This window comes from Miscanthus floridulus, chromosome 1 (genome assembly GCF_019320115.1).
Source record: "Miscanthus floridulus cultivar M001 chromosome 1, ASM1932011v1, whole genome shotgun sequence".
Lineage (NCBI taxonomy): Eukaryota > Viridiplantae > Streptophyta > Magnoliopsida > Poales > Poaceae > Miscanthus > Miscanthus floridulus.
Genome location: NC_089580.1, coordinates 179,756,937 through 179,777,617, shown reverse-complemented (window position 1 = coordinate 179,777,617; position 20,681 = coordinate 179,756,937). Strand labels below are relative to the sequence as shown.

Sequence of the window (20,681 nt, the reverse complement as noted above, 5' to 3'; positions counted from 1 at the left end):
CGGCGGTGAAGGCGTTGTTGCGGTGGCGGCGGTGTAGAGGCGGCGGTGGCCAGTGGCGGAGCTTCCCGTCGCTGGCAACGCCCCTCTCTAAATCGGCTAGGGTTTAGGGACTATAGGTGTGGTGGCTCAGGTGAACCTCGTGCCTTGTGCCCCGGCCTCCACCTCCCTTTTTTATGGCGCTGTGCGACCCGGCCCACCAACCATGGAGCGGTTGGGCGGCCCCAATCAGGGCGCAGATCAAGGGCCCAGCCAATTGGTGGAGATCAATCTAACACTTTATTTATGTGCTTCCATGACTGTATGCTAAGAAAAATGCCTCCATGATTTAAATGTTATTAAATCTATTTTTAAAGAACTGCATATGGCTACTATGATGTTGATAGAACAATTTTTCAAATTGCATTGCTAAGTTTCCTTAAATCACACTTAGAATCACCACTGGCTAGCTCAAGATGGCGCGGCAACGCCACGCCCCAAGTTTTCTAGTAGAATGACTAGAGAAAGACAATGTACCGATGCATGGTACAGTATTAAACTGCCATCCTGGCGTGATACAACATGAATCGAAGGGGCAACGTAAACTCTCCACGCAAGGCCACAAGTCAGACGATCAGGAAACGGACAGGCCCATAGCTACATCTACCTCCGATATCCAACATCTGCAGAACACGTACTATACTATGCTGATGTTACATGAGAGGCGCCTGTGCAGCCTTATCTATCAGCAGTGTGCAGCAGATCATCTTCGAAGCTGATCAATCGTCACTTCTGGAGAAACTTCCATGGTCCCCTCGCTGCCCCCATCCTGCAGATAGAAGCAACAGCATAACATAGATGAGTGGAGTCCTACATCCGAATGGCCAGAGCTAGCAGCTACGTCTGAAGACATGGAGTCTCCGTAGAGTGAGGAGGATGGAGGATAAGGGAGTAGTATCATACCTCCAGGTGCTAGCTATGGTCCTCAGGCTCATGTAGATCGTCAATGCGATCCATATACCGATGAATCCGTTATGCGCAGAGAGGTACACCAGGCAAGGTATCGACACGGACGCAACGGCAACCTGAAGATTTTCATTGGGTTCATTGTTGGCAAGAGTTTCAGAGCTGAAACATGACGTGTGTGTTTTTTAATCAGAAGATGTGAACAGTTTTACCATGGAGTAAGCAGAGTATGTGTAGTCTGATGCTCCAAAGTTGATGCCATCAAACACGAAGGCCAGGGAGTTGATGGTCTGTGTGCCGGCGACAAACTGAACCGAGATAATTTTTTAAAAAAATACTGTCTTTCAGTGTCTGAATCTTGCGAAACGCTTACATACGGGGGCTCTCTTTTAATAGCCAGGCCACGTTCTTACCGGGATGCCTTTGTGAATGACTTCGATCACGGGCAAGTCGCTTGTGAAAATGCCAGCCCCGAACCTCATAGCAAGTCCCAGCACGACAGTGAGACCCATGCCCAGGACAATGCTCAGCTGCAAGGTGAAGAGGAAGAGAGGGCCATCAGCATGGGACGGTAGTTGCTGTTGAAGGGAAAGGGATCGGCAAGGGTCTCTGATAAACACTGCTGCCCTATTGTGAGTTTACCTGCAACACACGAGATGTGGCGGCAACAACCTTCTTGTTGTCATTTTTGGCGAACGCACTTGCAAGCACTGCCTGCAATCGGTCATTGACAACACGATTCAGTTCGATTGTAACGTGCTGTCTGGTTATGAAACTTACTACGTGAACTAGTCTACATGGCTGTAATCTGACCTGTCCTGCCACGGCCAATCCATCGGCAAGGAGAGATGTGGCCAGCCAGAGCTGACAGCAGATTTGGAAGCCTGCCATGATGGTTGGTCCATGGCGAGCAGCCAGGGACGCCGCCAGCGTGACGCAGAACGTCACCGCAACAACCCTTGCGAGCAGTAGGAATCCTGAAACAGAAATAAAGTTCAGTCTCCTTTTCGAGGATACGTTAGTTGGAGATGTTGTTATCCGGTCTCTGGATTCCATCGGTATCTCACCACATCCAAGAAATCGCCCGAATTTCAGAGACTTAATGCTAGGCGGGATAACATCAACTTGCTGGACGAGCCGGCACAGCAATATAAATGTTATCAGGTACCTGCAATAAGGAGGGAAAATGTCAGGATAAGCTTATCATAGAAATACAGAAGCTGTTCCTTTTCTCTTGGGGAAAACAAGTACTAGCCGCACGTGTGACTGGTGTCTGAAACTTACTGAGAAACAACATGAGCAATAGCTGCACCAGTGACGCCCATATGGCAAACAAACATCAAAATTGGGTCTAGTATGATGTTCGCCGCGTCCCCGACCACTGAAAAGAAAAAGGTTATTAGGTTAGCAATGTCAGATATATGCGGTCTATTTGAAGCAGGCATTGCCAACAATAAAGGAACTACTGCACTTCAAAGTTCAATTTTAAAAAGAAAAACTGCATTTCAAAGCTTTCTACTTCGGATTTTGTCAGATGTATGAACAGCTCCTCTGTTTCATCGGCACTGCAGGTGAGCAACAGTGTTTTTGTTCTTACCAGTAGCATATAATGGTGTCTTCGTGTCCTTGAATCCCCGGAAGACCCCTTGCATGGCCAGAGACAATAGCACAGCAGGGGCACCAAGAGATCTTATTGTTAGGTAGCGAACTGCAGGTTTTTGCATCGGGGATCCCTAAAATACCACAAACATAAATGAACGAAAACGTTATACGATGTATGAAAATAGGCTGGCAAATTAAACGTGATCCGGGGAAAATAATATAATAGCACTCACAGATTTAACACCCATGATGTTTAGTACAAATTTCGCTGAAAAAACCAGGAAGACGGCCTGAAGCAGTCCGAGAATTGAACCAACTATCAGTGCTGAGGTGACCGATGGTATGTACCTCTTCTTGCACCGTTGGTTGGAGAGATCTGTACACTCTGTGGGGATACATGAGTTCACGCATTCTGCCATATCAGGACCTAGAAACAAAGTTTAACATAGATATAATGTTGATATATGCAGAGGTGGTTACGGACGGCTCAAATTCTGAAACCATATATGTTCCAAGAAGTAGGTACCAGATACAGGCAAATTGTTGGTTTCTGAGTCCACATGGGAAGCTTTCTCCAGGTCTCGGCTGCTGTTTTCTTCGATAGCTTTACTGATGATAGCATCTTCCTCCGCGACAAATGATGTTGTCACGCTGACAAGAGGGTAGATACAGACTTTCGAGACCTGGTTAAATATGGCGATTGAAACACCAACAGCGGCAATCTCCACCGAACCTGACCATCCCAATCAATTGCACACAGATTAATTCAGTAGCATTATTATATTCTAGACTACTAATAATGAGCTGATGTTGATGTTATCGAGTATATTTATGCCTTGCAACTAGCATAAATATGCAATGGCAAACTAAAGTTCCTGGTCCTAGCTATAAACTAAAAGATAGAAGTGCAAAAATGGGAAAACAAATAGTGAAATAGGCTACTATGGTACAATTCGACAAGAAGGAAACGGTAACCGTCTTACCATCAATCAAAAGCGAATAAAACAGAAAGGATGCCCTTGGCGTATACTATGTGACTAGGTCCTATCCGAGGCAACCGATCAATTGTAACAAGAAAACGGCAGCACACGTGGAGGAAGATTCAGCAAGGACGCTATTGTGATAATGGGTAAAACGATTTTTTTTTGGCGATGAAGCTTAAGGAGAAAGAAGGGAACAGGAATAGTAGGGAATCAACAATGATAGCTGTAGTTATGGCCTGTCACTTGCTTATCTCTCAAACTTGTCTGGAGAGGCTACTATCCTAAGGGCCTGTTCGTTTCTCACAGAATGGATGCCTGGAATGGTGTGCAAATTTATGCTATTTTTGATCATCTAGAATGAATCCACGCGGAATGAGGGCGAAACGAACGAGCCCTAAGGGGATAAGAGTTTATGCAGGGGGTTTTTTTTTTCCTTATGTGCTGTTGTCGCTGGAAACTTTGCTTCATGGTAACCCTGGGTGGGAAGGAGATACTGTTTTAGCTCGTGTAAGACCTTTCCACTAGTGGCTAATGAAAAAGATCGCAGGTTGATTTCTGTTGAAGACTGATCCGATCGGCGAGGCTTTGGAGGAAGCTGCGGCGTTCTTTGTTATCTTGATTTTGTTTTTTGCTTGCTTTGTTTGGGTTCTTATCGTTTTGGTAGAGTGTTTTGAGCTTGGTAAGCTCTGTTCCTTAGCTATTGTAAGCTGGTAATCCCAGCAATGCTGTACCTATTTGTGCTTTATATCTAGGTGAAGACATTCGAGTCAGATCTCACCAACATTGATAGAAACAGAAAACGACATGGTGAGCATCATCAGTAAACACGAAACGTTCGAGAGCACATCATCACTGCAGACGTCTTGGAAGCACTACTACAAAAACTTTATTGGAGGTGGGCGTTTTCGGTTTTCCGCGGCGGGCAAAGCCGTCCGCCGCAGCCTAGAGGCCACGGTAAATCGTGGCTTAACTGCAGCGGGCGGTGTAACGTGCCCGCCGTGGTAAATATACTTTTACCACGGCGGGCACGTTACACCGACCGCCTCGGTTAATCGTTTGGAAAAAACAAAAAAAAAAACCCAAAGCCCACCGGCGAGCCCATTGACTGAGCCCACCGGCGAGCCCAATCCCAAACCGAAACCCTAGCGCCGCCATCGTCATCCCTGGATCAAGCTGCAACCGCCTCTGCAGCGCCGCTGCCGAAGATGAGGCCGGAAAGGAGGAGGGCGCCGAGCAGCCGCGCATCCGCGTGTGCCGCCACCGCAGCTCCGACGTCCGTGCCGGCTCTAGATCTGGGAAAGGGGAGAGGGCACAGTGAGGGAGACGAAGAGAGAAGAGCGAGGGAGACGAAGAGAGACCTGTACCTGCATTGGCAGCGCCACCGTCGCGGCATTCACCGGATCCGGACGGGATCCGTCAGATCCAGCCGTCCTCCTATAGGATCCGGCAGCCCTCCACCTAAAACTGCCCGCCGCCGTCGTCAGGGAGGGATGGGGAGGCCGCCTCCCACCAGATCCGGCCAGGGAGGAAGAAGGGGGCCAGATCCGCACGAGGGAGAGAGAGGAGACCAGGGTGCGCCGCCAGTGGATGTCGCGCCGCCGCGCGAGGAAGGGAGCCAGGTCCCACGTGAAGAAGCCGACGCGCGCCCCATGTCCCCAGCGCCGCCGGTGGATGTCGCGTCGGGAGAGGAGTGGAGAGGTGGTGACGACGGAGTGGAGAGGAGACTGCCTCGGTCTTGCGCGGAGTGGGGAGTGAGGAGGTCGCCTCGCCTCGGACTCAGTCATGCGGAACAGAGAGGAGGTCGGGCCGACCGGTGGAGGAAGAGAGAGACAGAGGAGTGGGGTAGAAAACCCTAACTCCTCGTATATATAGTTCAAGGTTAAAATTGGGCATTGCTGGGGATTTTGGGCTTGGGCCTTTTCCGAGGCGGGCCATATAGGATGTCCGCCACGGTAAATCGATTTACCGTAGCGGGCACCTTAAGACGCCCGCCTTGGGAAATAGGCTATTTTCCGAGGCGGACGTCTTAAGACGCCCGCCACAGTAAATTGATTTACCGTGGAGGGCAAAAGTGCCCACCTCAGAAAATAAAAAACGCCCGCCTCCGTAAATCGACAGGCACTAACCGTGGCGGGCAAAAAGATGCCCGACACGGAGGCCACCCGGGGCGACGTCGCGCAAATTCGATCATGTAGTAGTGAAGTTTTTAGCATGTACGTATTCGATTGGCCGGCTATGTAGGAGTAGTATAAAACTGAAAGCTGAAAGGCACATTTCAGCAGGAATGAAGTTTGTTACTTTGCCAAAATGACAAAAGGGAAAGAAGTAGCGAATATTTCTAGAACTGTAAAGCTGGCGTCTACACAGAACGAAAGAAGCTAACGGATATCCATTCACAGGAAATGCAAGAATGACATGCAAGAGGAAATGAGTTGTGATGAGCTCGGTTGTGATTTGTTAACGCGGTGATCAGGTGACCTTGGTGCAGCCACGGCAATGTACACAGATGAACCTTGAAAGAATAGATGGGAGGAAGATGTTCAGTTCAGAGTTTATATTACCTAAACGGCCGATGAACGCTGTGTCCACCAAGGAGGCGAGCGGATCGGCCGCCAAAGCAAGCGACGCAGGCACTGCAATGCGCAGCACCTCCGATCCGAGGTCGTCGAGCTTGAAGACGCTCCTGTCGTATCGTATCGCATCGTATGTGGCAAGTTGGTCAGCACGTTCAAGCATGATTTGATCAGCAATGGTACGGTAATAATGCAACTGCGCACAAGCAAACGCGCGCACCTGATGTTCATGACGAAAAGATGGAGCCCCGTCTTCCTGGGCCCGCAGGGCAATAATGCCGGCGGCGGCGCATCCTCCTCCACCTTGTTCTCCTCGCCGGCGCTACCGTTCGTAGCTGCCGCCGCGGCGGTGTCAGGGATCGCCACGTGCTTCTCGGCGGGCAGCATGCTCGTCGCAGGAGCGGCGGCGGCGTCGGCACCGTTGCCCTCCATGCTCCAACCAGGTTGCGTGAGCTCTCAGCGCTCACACCACCAGCGAGAGAGCGAGAGGGAGAGGGAGATGTCGCGGCACGCAACAGCGGGAGACGCACCCCTACTTATACACCTCCGTCGTCCGTCGCGTGTGCCGTGCCGTGCGGCGCTTGCTTATCAGGAGACGATCAGCTGGCACAGGGAAAAGCGAGGCGGGTGTCAGTCAAGCAGGCGTGCATGGGAGAATTGAAGGAGAGACCCGGCGCGCGCTCGTCTCCGTCGGTCAGTTATCACAGCAGCAACGAACCCGTCCTTTTCCAGGCCGCCGCCGTACGCGAACGCAGCCAGCCAGGCAGCGTCGCCTCCGCATGCAGCGGAAGCCAAGGCCGGAACCGAGACGAACGGCACGCAGTTCTGAGCTCTCGCCATGGCCCCCACTTGCCTCCGTAAGTTTTAAGTCCACGTACTATTTACTACAGCCCAATAGCCATCAGGATCCAGGAGATTGCAAATTCATTAATCGAACTTGAGCTGTTCCAAGTTTACTCTAAGGTATAAGCCCGTGTTCAGTTCCAAAAATAGTTTCAAAAAAGTGCTACAGTACCCGTCACATCGAGTCTTGCGATACGTGCACGGAGCAGTAAATGTAGACGAAAAAAAAACTAATTGTACAATTTGGTTGAAAATCACGAGACGAACGTTTTGAACCTAATTAGTCCATGATTGAACACTATTTATCAAATAAAAACGAAAGTGCTACAATACCCAAATTTCAACTTTCCCTCCAACTAAACATAGCCTAAAGACCCATGGGTCATAGAATAGGGCCCGCGTCATCATTAATTAAAAAGGGTAAAAGCTGAGCTTCAGACGGCTGATGAATGGATTTTTTATTCGTCACAGCCCGGTATTAGACTTTTTTCAGGTGAGGCCGGTCTTTTTCAGCTGCAACGTTATTTTTCTCTCCCAACAAATTAGCTGAAACAGTGTTTCGATTTGTTTGTTTTTTCTTCTTCGATCTCTAAAATCTACAGGCTATACGTACTAGAAGTTACTAATTGAGTAACAATTTGTTGTCTATTGATATCTTTGCTATTTAATTTGTTCTAAGCCCCAAATTGCATAGTAGTACTAAAACTAATTTCTCCATGACCTTCGGCTAGCTTATTATCAGCGCTGCAGCTGTAGCTACAGCATTTTTTTTTTTTTTGGTCTCTTCAGCTGCCAGAAGCAGCAGCCGAAACGGCTGGCTTTAAGCCCAACCGAACAGCTTGGCAAATTGGCCCCCCCTGCATATTGGTTTTGGCTCCGCCACTGCGCGGTGCGGTGCGTGTGGAGCGGCGGGTCTCACTGGCACTATGCACTTTGCAGCCAGCACCCAGCAGTCGGGAGGATGGTAGGATTACCGGATGGATTGGATTGGTGGTGTGCCAGCGTAGGCCTGGATAAAAATTCACTCTGAAGATTCTTGAGCATTTCAGATCAGTGTGGTGGCGTGTTTTAGGTGGGGTTTGGATCCGGTGACTAAAATTTAGAAGGTGTGTTGGGAGGATGTTGTATAGAGTGTTTGGATACTAATAAAAAAAACAAATTACATAATCCATCAGTACTTCACGAGACGAAATTTTGAAGCCTAATTAATCCATCATTAGCACATGTTTACTGTAGCACACATTGTCAAATGATGGACTAATTAGGCTTAAAAGATTCGTCTCGTAAATTAGTCGCAAACTATGTGATTAGTTTCGTAATTAGTCTATATTTAATACTCCATGCATATATCTAAACATTCAATGGAACAGCGACAAAAATTTAGGAGAGGCAACCAAACACCACCTTATTTAGTAGTTGCCTACTTAGGAAAAACGTACTTAACTCCCAATTTATTGGTAGTTGCCTACTTCGCGCCCTGGTATGTAAAAGCATATATTCTACCCTTAAATTATTGAAAACCCGTATAAATAACCCCCTAAGGCAGTTTTGAGAGTGGTTTCGCCGACATGGCATATCAAGTAATCCCCGCAACTATAAAATATAATATTATAGTCATTAAAGTATATAATTATGTTCAAATGATCTCCTAATGATATTGTAAGGCCGTTTGGACATTGTATCCCGTCACACCCATGCTTGCATATAGGCCCATGTGTTGCATCCACCTCCCTGCACTTTTTAGGGACGACACTCTTTTCTCTCTACTACTTTATCTTTTCTCTATAAGAAAAAAATCTGGCTTCTTATGTTACGATGTTAGTACTAAGATATTTGTTGTGGGTGCTCTAAGAAAAAAACTAGCGTCCCAACAGTCTACTACCAAGGAAAAAAAAATCTAGAGGGAGTAGCTAGTACTGGGGCACTGAGTTTTTCGAGGTGTTATTTCCTCGAAAGTTCGACTAGCGCGTTAGTACATTTGTTCCCCTTTTTTTTCTTTCCTCCTTTTGGCACGTCATGTTATTCAAGGTGGGAACAACGAAAAGAGAGGCAAGTCCTCTCGGTTTCCCCCACCGGAAGTGGAGCTCTTCAATTGCTCACTCGTTCCAAGGAAAAAGATGAAAAGAGGACTATCATATCTTTTCCTCCGGTCACGTGGCATTTTTGGATTTCCAAACAGTGTTCCCCTGAAATTTTGTTAGTCTATTATCTGTGTGCGAGGAGTTATAATCACAATGGAGCTACTAGCTACTTCCTCTTATTCAAAATACATACCGTTTTAGAACCTTGTCTGTCAACCTTTTAAACCTAGAACAGATACTGACTATGTAGGGTTTTGGTATTGCTATTTGCTACATTGACCATATGAAAAATAATATGTTTGTAATATTTTATTATCTTAATTACTTGAAAGTTCTTTTTTTTCAATTTTTTGGTGAAAGAGACAGATCATGTTGATGTCCTCAACAACATGCATATTGAACTGGAGGGACTATATCTAAAATTAAGTGCATGAATCCATTAATTCAGGACTGAAACAAGAAGAGGGAGAAGAAGAAGAAAGAAACAAAGAAATGGCAAACCATGCATCTCGAGAGTTTCCTGTCATTTTTTTTGTTATACCAAGAAGGCAAAAAAAAAAACATATTCTCACTGTCAACTGTATTTCAAGTAAACTAAAAACACCCAGAAAAATTAGAACTGTGTAACTTTTCGCAAAGGAAAAGAAAAAAAAAAACACTAGCAGTTTGGAGCTATTAGCGCTGGCAGATGTTAATCCACTAGCAGTTTGGAGCAAACCACACGGATGTAAACTATTGCAATATGAGATAAGGAACTTATTAGTGGAAGCTCTCTTTTGTCAATGTGATTGGCGATGGGATACCTTGCTAATCTAGGCTAAATATATATAATTTGGACATCGAATCAAGTGGAATCAATGATATATGCACCAAGTCAAAAAAGTAACAGGGAGTAGTACGTTTGCAATGTGCATAGTACGAAGAGCAATAATCAGAAGGTTGCATCAGGGTTGGTGTAACTGCAATATAATTACTGTTTGGTGAATCCTTACACATGCAGTTTTAAAATAAACAGGCAAACATTCCACGGTACTAAAGTTATATGGCATTATTTAATATCCCCAACATTTAAGACACATATCTATCGAGAGGTTTGAGTGATTAGACAATAGATAAGCTAGAGATAATCCTTGAACACTTTACCCTATCTCTAGCGCGCTGTCCAATCTCCGTTATTTTAGTTTGCACCTTCATTTCGCCAGATTTTTCCACAAGATATTCTTATTTTTATTTTTAAATAAACTATAATTACGTCAGAATACTACAATTAAGCCTAGATACTTCCGGATTCTACACAGTTAGGATGCACGCAGCCTAAAATTTGTAAAGAACGAAAAACAAACGACATGACAACGCATGCCACAGAGAGTAACAATACAACAACATTTTATAAGCAAGCTAAGGGTGAATCGCAGGCATGGTCTTTGGATGATTCACATGCATGCAGCGCAAAAAAGAAAAACATGATCCTGGAAGCTATCTTTGTTGACTGTTTAGCCACTCTCTAGAAGCATAAAAGGAGAGAAAAAAGAATAGCAGTCAGGTTCATTTATCCAATAAAAGCTCCCAAATGCGAGCTGTGTCATGACCAACAACAGTTAAGCAACTTTAGAAAACTACAAACTTCTACACAAATCGTGTATTTATCTGCCGGCTTTTGGACGTGCGGTTGCAATGAAACGAACAAAAGGCCGGGCATTTAGAAACAGAGAGGGCCACATTTTGACGTACTTTCGATCTGCGGCAACCGTGCCTCTCCAGAAACTGAAATGTGAGCCACTTGCTGAAACTTAGACCACTACTGCTTGGACATACTGATGAAAACATACTGCATCCTTTTTTTTTTTTTTTTGAGAAGCACATACTGCATCAAGTGTTTGCTAATAATATAATAATGGAACTGAATTTGCCCGGTTAAACTGCATGCGCATGCGCTAGACGTACAATTCCAAATATCTACTATATGCATGTTTTTCAGATTACTGAAAAATGCTCTTGTCTCAGAATTTGGTTCGGCACCTATATATGTTTTTTAATAAGGGAACAAAGTTTCAACCTCTACCATCCGTAGACGATACATAGCTAAAGTCACCTATATATATGTGGAAGAGTGATGGAGAAGTATATATAATGATAGAACTTGGGTGAGCAAGCAGCTGAAATGGAGTTTTCACAGCGAGACGTGATGACTGATGAATGACCAGGCCCCTACAGCTGAAACTGAAAGGGCAGAACAACCTAACCCCGAACACCACCACCAAGTGAGGAACGCAACGGCGCAAGCAAAGCCATGTAGCCAGTTAACTCACACCACCCACGTTGAAGTTTTGAAATAATTAACCATGCATGCATGCAGTAGAAGGTACTAGAACCCCACCCTGTATTTACGATTTCATCCTCGGAGAGAGACATGATGACTCCGGGATTAGACAGTGGATCGGAGTGGCAAGCAAAAGGAAACCTGCCACTGCAAATGTTCGTGATCACATATTCTGTAGCGCCACGAAAATGACGTCACCCGTCGAGCCCCGTCGCTACCGTTCACCTAACTGAAAACGTCACCGGGCGTACGACGTTAGAGCAACAGCAGTGTGATCACGCACTTTGTACTTGTGGTGCCGTACGTTGCGCGCGATCCCCGTCACGGTCGTCCATATGGCTCACTGACCACAGGCTCTCCAGTGGACACGGATCGTCTCTTCTTGCAAAGGCAAGAAGCCGAGAACGAAAACTTACGGCAGACTGATGATGCTCCAAAGCTGAACGAACATGACAGCTGGAAGCAGAAACTAACGGAAGGCGATATGATCGTGGCAGGGTGGGGTGGGTATGGGGTGTGCGCACGTACCTCTGGCCTGACCGAAATACTAGCTACCACGTCCACGCACGGCCGGCGGGGTACGGAGGCCAGCCGCCGCTTCTTTGCTTGCTCCTCCTGCTGCTGCTGTGCTGCTCACTTGCCTTGCTGGGTTGGCTGGTTGTGTGGCTCTATAAATAGGCGGCATGCAAAGGCAGAAGCAAAGCAGGGCAGCATCCAACACCGCGACGCAAAGGGCAAAGCTAAAGGCGACGAAGGCGTGCGCGGGTGCGCGCGTACTTGCGGCTGCGGTCGCGCGACGGCTCGAGGGCCCGGCGGACTCTTGGGCTGCCGTGTCGCTGGCACTGACACTCCCTCTCCCTGCCCGGCCGCCGCAGTCTGTTTGGCAGAGTTGGATGGAGTCCAGGCGGAGTCGCAATAGCGGAGAAATAGATATGCCTTGTTTACTAGCGCCGCGTGGCCTCCACGAGCCCGGCCCTTGTCGCCGCCCCGGCCAGACCACCGCGCTCCTCTCCCTCCCCGACGTGTCATCGCGCAGTTGGCGCCTCGCCGGTCGCGTGGCGGGGGCCATCCCAATCGGAGCGCGACAATGTGCGGGGCTTCTTCTTCTGGCTTGTGCTGTGTCGCTCCAGTATAGAAATGGAGGATATTTTTTTGCTTGGGCATAGGCCACTTTCCACTTATCACTACCTAGGCTAGCTTTGTTTCCTTTCTGTTTTGGGCCTTGTTTAGATCACCTCCAAATTCCAAGTTTTTTCACTCTCTCTCTATCATATCAATTTTTAGCCGTTTGCATGGAGCATTAAATGTAGGTAAAAAAATAACTAATTGCACAGTTTAGTTGGAAATCACGAGATGAATCTTTTGAGCTTAGTTGGTCCACGATTGGATAATATTTACCAAATAAGACAAAAATGCTACTATTCATCGGGTTGCAATTTTTTGCAATCTAAACATGGCCTTGTTATGAGAAGAAGAAGAAGAAAGAAGGGGCCCACTGACTGGCTTGGAGGGAGGCAGGCAATGGAAAGCCTCGTCGCGGCCCACGTCGCTCTCGGCCCCCGGTTTCCGGCTTCGTCTCTCCGGGTCGGAATGCTGATTGGACCTGCTAGAGGAGGGGAGCACTACCTCCGTCTAGGCTACTTGTGGGAAGCCAGCCGTACCCGTACGTGGGAATGTTAGGTTACGGCCTTGCTTGGGAGTTGGGACGGGCAGAGAGACGGGAGTGGCAGGGAGACAGTGTGGTGCACGCGCCGTGGTATTTTTATTCACCGCCGAGCCGGAGTTGAAGCTCCACCGCCGACTCGCCGAGCCGGGAGCTGGGGAGCACTCCGCCGCTTTTGATAAGTTGCTGTGGTGATTATTATTGCCTTTAATTTGGCCCGCCTGAATGGTTGCTGTGTACATGCTAGTAGTAATAACAAATATGCATATGCGTGCTCACTTTAGGCGGAGCGAGGCGGCACCATTCATGCTGCCGGCCAGTTCAACGGCTAGCTGCTCGACCTACCATTACAATTAATCCCACATGCTTAGAGATTTAGAGAAAGGCCTATGTGTGAATGTCCAACCTTCTCTCCTCCTAACATTTCCAACTCCTGCATAAACCTCGCCACCAAAAGAAAATGTAAGTGTTCGTATCAACTCTTAGAGCTGGGACTTGGGCCGTGCCATTTGAGTACAGGTGATGGCACGGTCTTTTGGCACGACCCGAAGCACGGCACGGCACGGCACGAAATGTTTTGGGCCGTGCCGGCACGACATACACACGAGGGTCGTGCCGTGCCCATGATCTCGGCACGGCGGGTTACATGGCCCGGCCTGCATTTTTGGTCGTGCTTAGACCAGCACGACACGAAAATGGCACGCAGACACTTCTACAAATATACAATGTAATTTTCTATCATTTACTATACTATCTCTCGCCTAATTCTTGAATAGATTATGAAAATGATAAAACTTTCATTAAAATAGTACACACAAAATATATATATTTCATATCACGAGCGGACAAAAGAAAACTAGTAGATACATTTTAAGGGTCGTGCTTGGGCCGGCACGCCACAAAGGCGTGCCATGGGCCATCCTTGCGCCGAAGAAAAGATTTACCATGCCATATCGGCACGGCACGACGCGCCTCCCGTGCCTAGAGGGCACACCCCGAAAGCGGCAAGCACGGCCCAAGTCCCACCTCTATGGCTGGGGCTTTAATGTGCGTATTGGCCAAGTGCGGGGATTTCCCTTTCCAAGTTTCACATTATTTGTTCCTGTATGTAGTGATCGATGATAAGATGGGTTTGTTTCTTAGCCCCCCTGAATTTTTAGGCAAAGTTCTATCGTGTAGGTGGGGCTGAGACTTAAAATCGAACAGCAGTCGGACGTATATTGCTGTCGCACTTTTGTTCAGTCCCCTAAATTTTTTTCTGGAGCCGCCACTGCTTCAGGCCATCCGGTGGACTAGTTTGTTCAAACCACGCGATGGACTACCGGCTGTCCATGTCCTCGATTGCTCTTTACACTTGCTAGTTGTTCAATGTTCATCGAATGCAGAAAAAAGCGTGATGGGAGGTGACATCTAGCGCATAAGCGAACGAGGATATGCCGGGAAAAATTTAAAGGTGGTGTACACGTACAGCTTTAAGAGAAGAAAAGGCAATTCCATTGTCGTGTTATGTTGTTCAGGGGAAATGTTATCAGCACTATCAGTACGTACAGTAGCCTCCTTCACATCCGCGTCAAAAAAGTAACGGGCACTTTTTACAGTGTTGGGTTATTCAGAGATGGCAGCGATTTGCCGAAAGAAAGCATGCAGAAAGGCCCGCTGATGATACGGGTAAGGGTAAGGGTAAGGGCGGCGCTGGATGGATGGAGGAAATCTTGCTCTTGCGTCCCAATGATTTCTCTACGCTAGCTGGACGGAAGCTATACTGAGCTCGAGCCTTGCTTTGGGCAACGGAGTTCGCCGCTCCGTGCTACTCCTACGTACGACGGCGGTGGACAACGTCACGACGATCAGCGTTGACGTGGGCAACAGGTGTTTTCCACTTGCACCTCCTCCGCATGCTCTCCTGTTCGTGGGCCATTATGAAAACGAGATGATATTACTTACGGCCCAAATAGTCCATGGACGTAACGTAGGGATAATGGGCCACCAGCCCAAAAGGAGACGTGAGGATCATGTGTAAGGCAAGGTGTTCCTAAAAAATGTGTAAGGCAAGTATCTAAAAGAAATGAGAGGTAGTAAAAAAAAATTAACCCATGCGCTTATGCTTCCACGAGGACTGCTAGTTATTTAGAGCCTCCTCGTAAAAAAAAGTTACTCCTAATTGTGAGCCAGAAAAAGGAACTAAGCCTAGGCGTTCGGGTTATCCGATTTTTTCGGGTCAGGTAATTTGGGTAATTCAAAATTCGGGTAATAAAAATTGCTACCCGATATTACCCAAAAAAGCACTACCCGCAAATTCGGGTACCCGATAATTCGGGTTCGGGTTCGGGTATTACCCGATATACCCAAATTTACAGAAAACAACAAACTACACTAAATTTCAGTAGCGATCTATACATAATTTCAGCAGCAATTTGTATAGAATTTCAATAGCAATTTGTAGAGAATAATATATTACAGTCACTCATTCAAATAGAGAGAATTATATTCTAATAAAGTGATAAGTTAAATGGTTCAGCTAACAACACATGATGAATACAAAGACAAAACAAATCTTTGGGTAGTTCGGGTAGTTTGGGTACCGGGGGATATTACTCGAATTACCCAAACTAATTTCGGGTAATCAAAATCGCTATCCGAATTTGGGATCGGGTACCTCGGGTTCGGGTAATTCGGGTCCGGGTTCGGATAATTCGGGTACGGGTAATGGGTATCGGGTATTTTGCCCAGGCTTAAAAGGAACTGATCGATTTTGTATCCTAAAATTCCTTTCGAAAAAACTAGCAATTTCCAAACTATGCTCCCGAAGAAGGCTGAAACAACGTCTACACATCCAAACTGAGACAGTAACGACAGGCGGGGACCCAGAAGACTAGCTCTTGGGCCCACATGTCATCGGGAGCTCCAAGTATAACCATGGTACTTGGAGATTTGCTCTAGCAGGAAATCACACTAGCGGTCCCCGCCTGTCAGTTGCAGAGCTCGTGAGCAACGCAAGAGTTATGCTCGCCGTTCGAGTTTGTTCTCTCCAAACAAGTCGGATGCTAATGCTCGTCCCTTCCTCTCCTCCATTCGCCTGAGCTCCCCATCGCCGGATGGGTCCCGCTCCCGCGAGGCTTCCCCTGGCCTCCATCGTCGCCATGTCGATCGTTCTTTGTTGTTACATGCTAGTACACCACGGCGCCAATTCGGAGGAAGTTTTCCCGGAGGCTGACGGCCCGGCAGCAGAAAATTCAGACGAGCTGTGGCTCAGGTCCGGACCGCCGCCGAGGGTCGTCGACGTCGACGACTACGCAACCGGAGATGCCGGCGGCGATGACGACACCGAGGTGAATTTGCTAGCTGATCTTGTTGGTTGTTGTTCTCTTGATTGCTCGGTGACACAATCGTCTTGCGGCGCCGGCGGTCAGTTTGTTCCGGCTGCCGTTCTGATCGATGTCGATGCTGCACGAGTTTCAGGCGTTTCTCGCGGCGTGGAGCGAGGCCTGCAACTCCTCCGATGACCGGTCCGTGTTCCTCGTGCCCGAGGGCAAGTCCTACCTCCTGATGCCCGTGATCTTCCGTGGCCCCTGCAGAGCTGTCTCTATCACTGCAATGGTGAGCGAGCCTGATGCTCGTTAATGTACGTACGTACAAGCAGCTCATCGTTGTTTATTGGGTTGTAATGTTCTTTATTAAGCGATCAGATAAAGGGAACGCTGGAGGCGCCGTCCAACCGATCGGTCTGGCTGGATCACAATCTGCAGGAGTGGATCACCTTCGAGGGCATCGATCGCCTCCGTGTCCTCGGCGGCGGCACGCTCAATGGCAACGGGCTGCAGTGGTGGATCAACTCGTGCAAGCTCAACAAATCAATGGTATATACAATAATTGTACTCCTAACCAGCCATTTTCTTCTCACTGATGGAATAAATAAATTCCTTGCGCTACTTAACATGTCATGCACATTTCCAAATTTTCTCACATGTAAATCTTTTGTTTGTCCATCCATCAGCGATGCGTCACCGGCCCAACGGTACCTTCCTGACCCGGAGAACTTTCAGACTTTCAGTTGATGTAATGTGCATCGGCAAGGGTTTCAGCTGCCGAGTTTCAGGCACTGTACTTCAGGAGGTGCACCCACCTGGTCGTGGAGGAGCTGGAGGTGAGAGACAGCATGCAGATGCACGTCGCGATCGCCTACTCGTGGAACGTGGTCGTGTCGAAGCTGTTCATCACTGCGCCCGGGTGGAGCCCCAACACCGACGGCATCCATGTGTCCAACAGCAGGGAAGTGTCCATAAGCAAGTGCACCATCAGCACGGGTACGTATCCATATGTTCAAGAAGAAACACACGCAACGATTCATCTGGCCAGCACTCGTACTTTTCTGGTTAGAGAAAGCGTAGGCTGAGTTTTTTTTTTCTCTCGCTTCTGTGTTGATGCAGGTGATGACTGTATATCCATTGTGACTGGCTCAATGTTTGTACGGGTAACCAGCATATTTTGCGGACCGGGCCATGGAATAAGGTATAGCCGTACACAACTGCAAATATATGCTAGTAGTAGAGTGGATGGTGCTAATCTAAAAAAAAGAATCTAGATGCTGCTACACGATTTGCCACACAATGAAATTTGGAGTTGCAGATGTTCTTACGACACCACATCCAATGTTTACATATATATAGGCATTTCATGTTTCAAATTTGGCATTTGTAAAGACATGGCCACAAGCTGTACATTGGGTTCTGAGTTTCTGAATTCTGATGCTTTCCTGGCGTTGTTTGCTTGCTGCTACAGCATTGGTAGTCTAGGAGCAAACAACTCTTGGGCCCATGTCTCTGACGTCCTCGTTGAGAAAGCCACGCTGCTGGGCACTACCAACGGTGTTAGGATCAAAACTTGGCAGGTAATGCATGATCTTCTCGCTTGAGTGGCATGGAGACTTGGACACTTCCAGCCCTTTTTTGAATTTTGAGGAAAAGTGTTGCTCCCAAAAGGGCCGTACGACTACATAACCTTCTGTTCCCTCTGTTTTCGCAGTCCCCTGTTTCTTTGTTTCCTACGAGCCCTGTAGACTGTAGACTGTAGCTTTTGTTATGAAACATATATATGTTTTCTAACAATGCTTCTTATAACTTCGTTAACAGGGAGGACATGGCTATGCTGAAAGAATTAGCTTCCAAGATATATCAATGCACAACGTTACTAACCCAATAATTATCGATCAGAACTACTGTGACTCCAAAAGACCTTGTCATGAACAGGTATTATCCCCTACTCCAAATCTCTTTGTTGCTTCATCAGATCTCTAGAAAATAATCATGTTTATGACGTTTTGTGCATTGCACCGTGTAGGGATCGGCGGTTGCCGTACGCAATATACGCTACAGGAACATACATGGAACTAGTGCTTCAAAAGTCGCCATCAATTTTATTTGCAGTGGCGCTCTGCATTGTGATGGTATATTGATGAAAGATATTTATTTGGTTGGAGATGGAAGATACGCTACATGTTCTTATACGAACGCCACAGTTGTACAATTTGGGTATAACGTCCCTTTTTGCAGTGCAGAAATGTAGTAGCATAGGGGTAGGCACATGATGTATAAGTACATGTTAAAATGCAGTAGTAGTGAAAACGCAAGATTAGCATGACCCGAAATTTGGAGTCCTACAGAAACTTAGAACGCCAGATTTAAAAGAAGCGTTTGGGTGTAACAAGGCAGAAAACACATGACTTTTTCAAGGGAAAAGTCCAGAACAAGAGGAAGGTGCATTATGTGTTTAACTTCTCAACGTGAGGTTAAAGTACTTATGACTTGTTTGGATGCACATATAATTGAGGTGAATATATATGTACATCCAAAATAGTGGTTAAGTGGATCTTAATGCTTACCAATGAGCAGGATCTTGATTTTTGAAATTCCTTGGCAGCACTAGCATATATACGGCTTTGCTCTTTTTACAGGGAATGACAGGATGGTCGTGTAAATTGGTTTGAACACCGACGAAGGCGTACAAACACGTGTCCGAATGCAGAAGACTCAGCAGTACTACCTGTAAGTGAAGGGCTGGCATGAGGAAAGAAGCTGAACAAAATCTGTTGCAACATGCAATCCTCTCTCGAGCAGAGAGCAACGAATTTTGTCCTTAAAAAAGTTTGAAATCCTATATATAAAAAATTAAAAAAGCAAATATCTTAAAAATTGCTTACCAGGACAGTACTCAGAATCCATTACTACGCAATTTTGTTCCTCACAAGTCAGAGCAGAGAGCACACACATGACACATGGTGCCTAGTGCTTGTGGCAAGCGACGAAACTACTAGCACCTAGCGTCCAGTCCAATCTTCTCTCTATAGGCTTGTCGTGGGTCGCTGCTGGGAGCCTCCGATCGTCTGATCTCCGACGAGCCGGGTCACGGCGGCTCGACGAGTCGACGTACTCCGTACGTACAAGGTATAACTTCAAATTTCGGCTTGAACAAACCCCTGCCCTGCCTGCCTGCGGCATGGATTGGCTGTATGCCCCTGTCACTGACGTAAAATTAACGGCCCCCCTGCGTAGCTGCCCTGCGCTCACAGGTCGCAGGCTTGCTGTTGCTGTCATACCCTCCCCTGGCCGCCAATTCAAAACCGGCTTGCCGGCTGGTTGCTGGCCGCCGCTGCTGCTCCACATGCGTCCAACTCCTAGACTCCGAGCAAACAACGAACCGGCCCCGATCTAGCCAGGCCCAGGCGGCAGGCGCCCCACAGGTCACACAGGGCGCGCGCACGCGGGCAACGCAGCTCCCCGACCCCGAGGGAGAGAGGCCAGGGCCACGTCCGCAGCGACAGCGTCGCGTTTTGAAACTGGCCGGGCCAGCGGCGTTGGGCTCGCCGCGCCCCCGCGCGCGCGCCGAGACGACAGACGACACGGTCCCGCATGTCACTCGCGGCGCAGGAAGCGGACCGGCATGAGCCCGACGTAACGGGGCACGTCCAGGCCGCAGGTCGGCTGCGGGAACGGTGCCCAGGAACTATGCCGAGGCCGAACGGGGTGTGTGTGCCGGCGCGGTCAATAAACAAAACAAAATAGCCACGGTTACTTACGGTTGGGTTACGGCCCGGACTTGCTAGGGCTACCAACCGAACTCTGGAGCTATGGGGGCACGGGTTTAAAATTTTCACGGGTCCCACCGCCACGCAAGAGTAACCGCAGGCGCAGCCTTGCAGGTGCTCTGCTGGACTGCTTCTGCTCCTGCCGTCCTTTGTCCTGCTCCTGCCCCTTGCCTCTGCATGGCGTGGGCGCACAGTGACACAGGCGGGTCGGGGACGGGGAGCGGGTCGTGGCTCACGGAGAGCGCCACGCACGCAGAGCGGTGCGGGACAAGTCACTGCTATTAGCTGACTGACTCGCGTGGGCCGCGTGACATGGCGCGGACCGGCGCGTGGAAGCTAGTAACTGTGTTTGGGGTACTGTCGCGGGCTCGTGGGTCGCCGCAGTGACGCTGGTGCGGTGCACTGCAGGCGAGGAGTGTAATGACCGACAGGTGGACCCACGATGCAGGTACCTCGTGTGATGGCGGCGTGGCCGTCAACAACGGTTGGTATGGACCTGGGAAGCTTACTTCACAGCGACGGCTGCTGGCTATATAAGCCGCCGGACCTTAGGAGGAAAAGGGGGAGAGAAAACTGTAACCATTTAGCTGCTA

At 48.1% G+C, this 20,681-nt stretch overlaps 2 protein-coding genes across 2 annotated transcripts; one reads left to right on the top strand and one right to left on the bottom strand.

Annotated features, from left to right (window-relative positions):
- Positions 1-510: 510 nt before the first annotated feature.
- Positions 511-12,244, bottom strand: LOC136503965 (protein DETOXIFICATION 42-like). Its single transcript, XM_066498873.1, has 14 exons — positions 11,873-12,244; positions 6,321-6,703; positions 6,089-6,210; positions 3,071-3,277; positions 2,778-2,971; positions 2,540-2,675; positions 2,227-2,323; positions 2,010-2,110; positions 1,756-1,919; positions 1,585-1,656; positions 1,356-1,472; positions 1,155-1,250; positions 940-1,061; positions 511-805 (listed from the first exon to the last, which is right to left on the bottom strand). The coding sequence occupies exons 2-14, from the start codon at positions 6,530-6,532 to the stop codon at positions 763-765; spliced, it is 1,683 nt and encodes a 560-aa protein (XP_066354970.1). The 5' UTR covers positions 6,533-6,703; positions 11,873-12,244; the 3' UTR covers positions 511-762.
- Positions 12,245-16,102: 3,858 nt separating this feature from the next.
- On the top strand, positions 16,103-18,569 carry LOC136503957 (polygalacturonase-like). The gene is made up of 9 exons (XM_066498868.1): positions 16,103-16,336; positions 16,467-16,604; positions 16,694-16,864; positions 17,002-17,022; positions 17,104-17,311; positions 17,435-17,516; positions 17,787-17,895; positions 18,137-18,253; positions 18,345-18,569. The coding sequence occupies exons 1-9, from the start codon at positions 16,103-16,105 to the stop codon at positions 18,567-18,569; spliced, it is 1,305 nt and encodes a 434-aa protein (XP_066354965.1).
- The last annotated feature ends 2,112 nt before the right edge of the window (positions 18,570-20,681 follow it).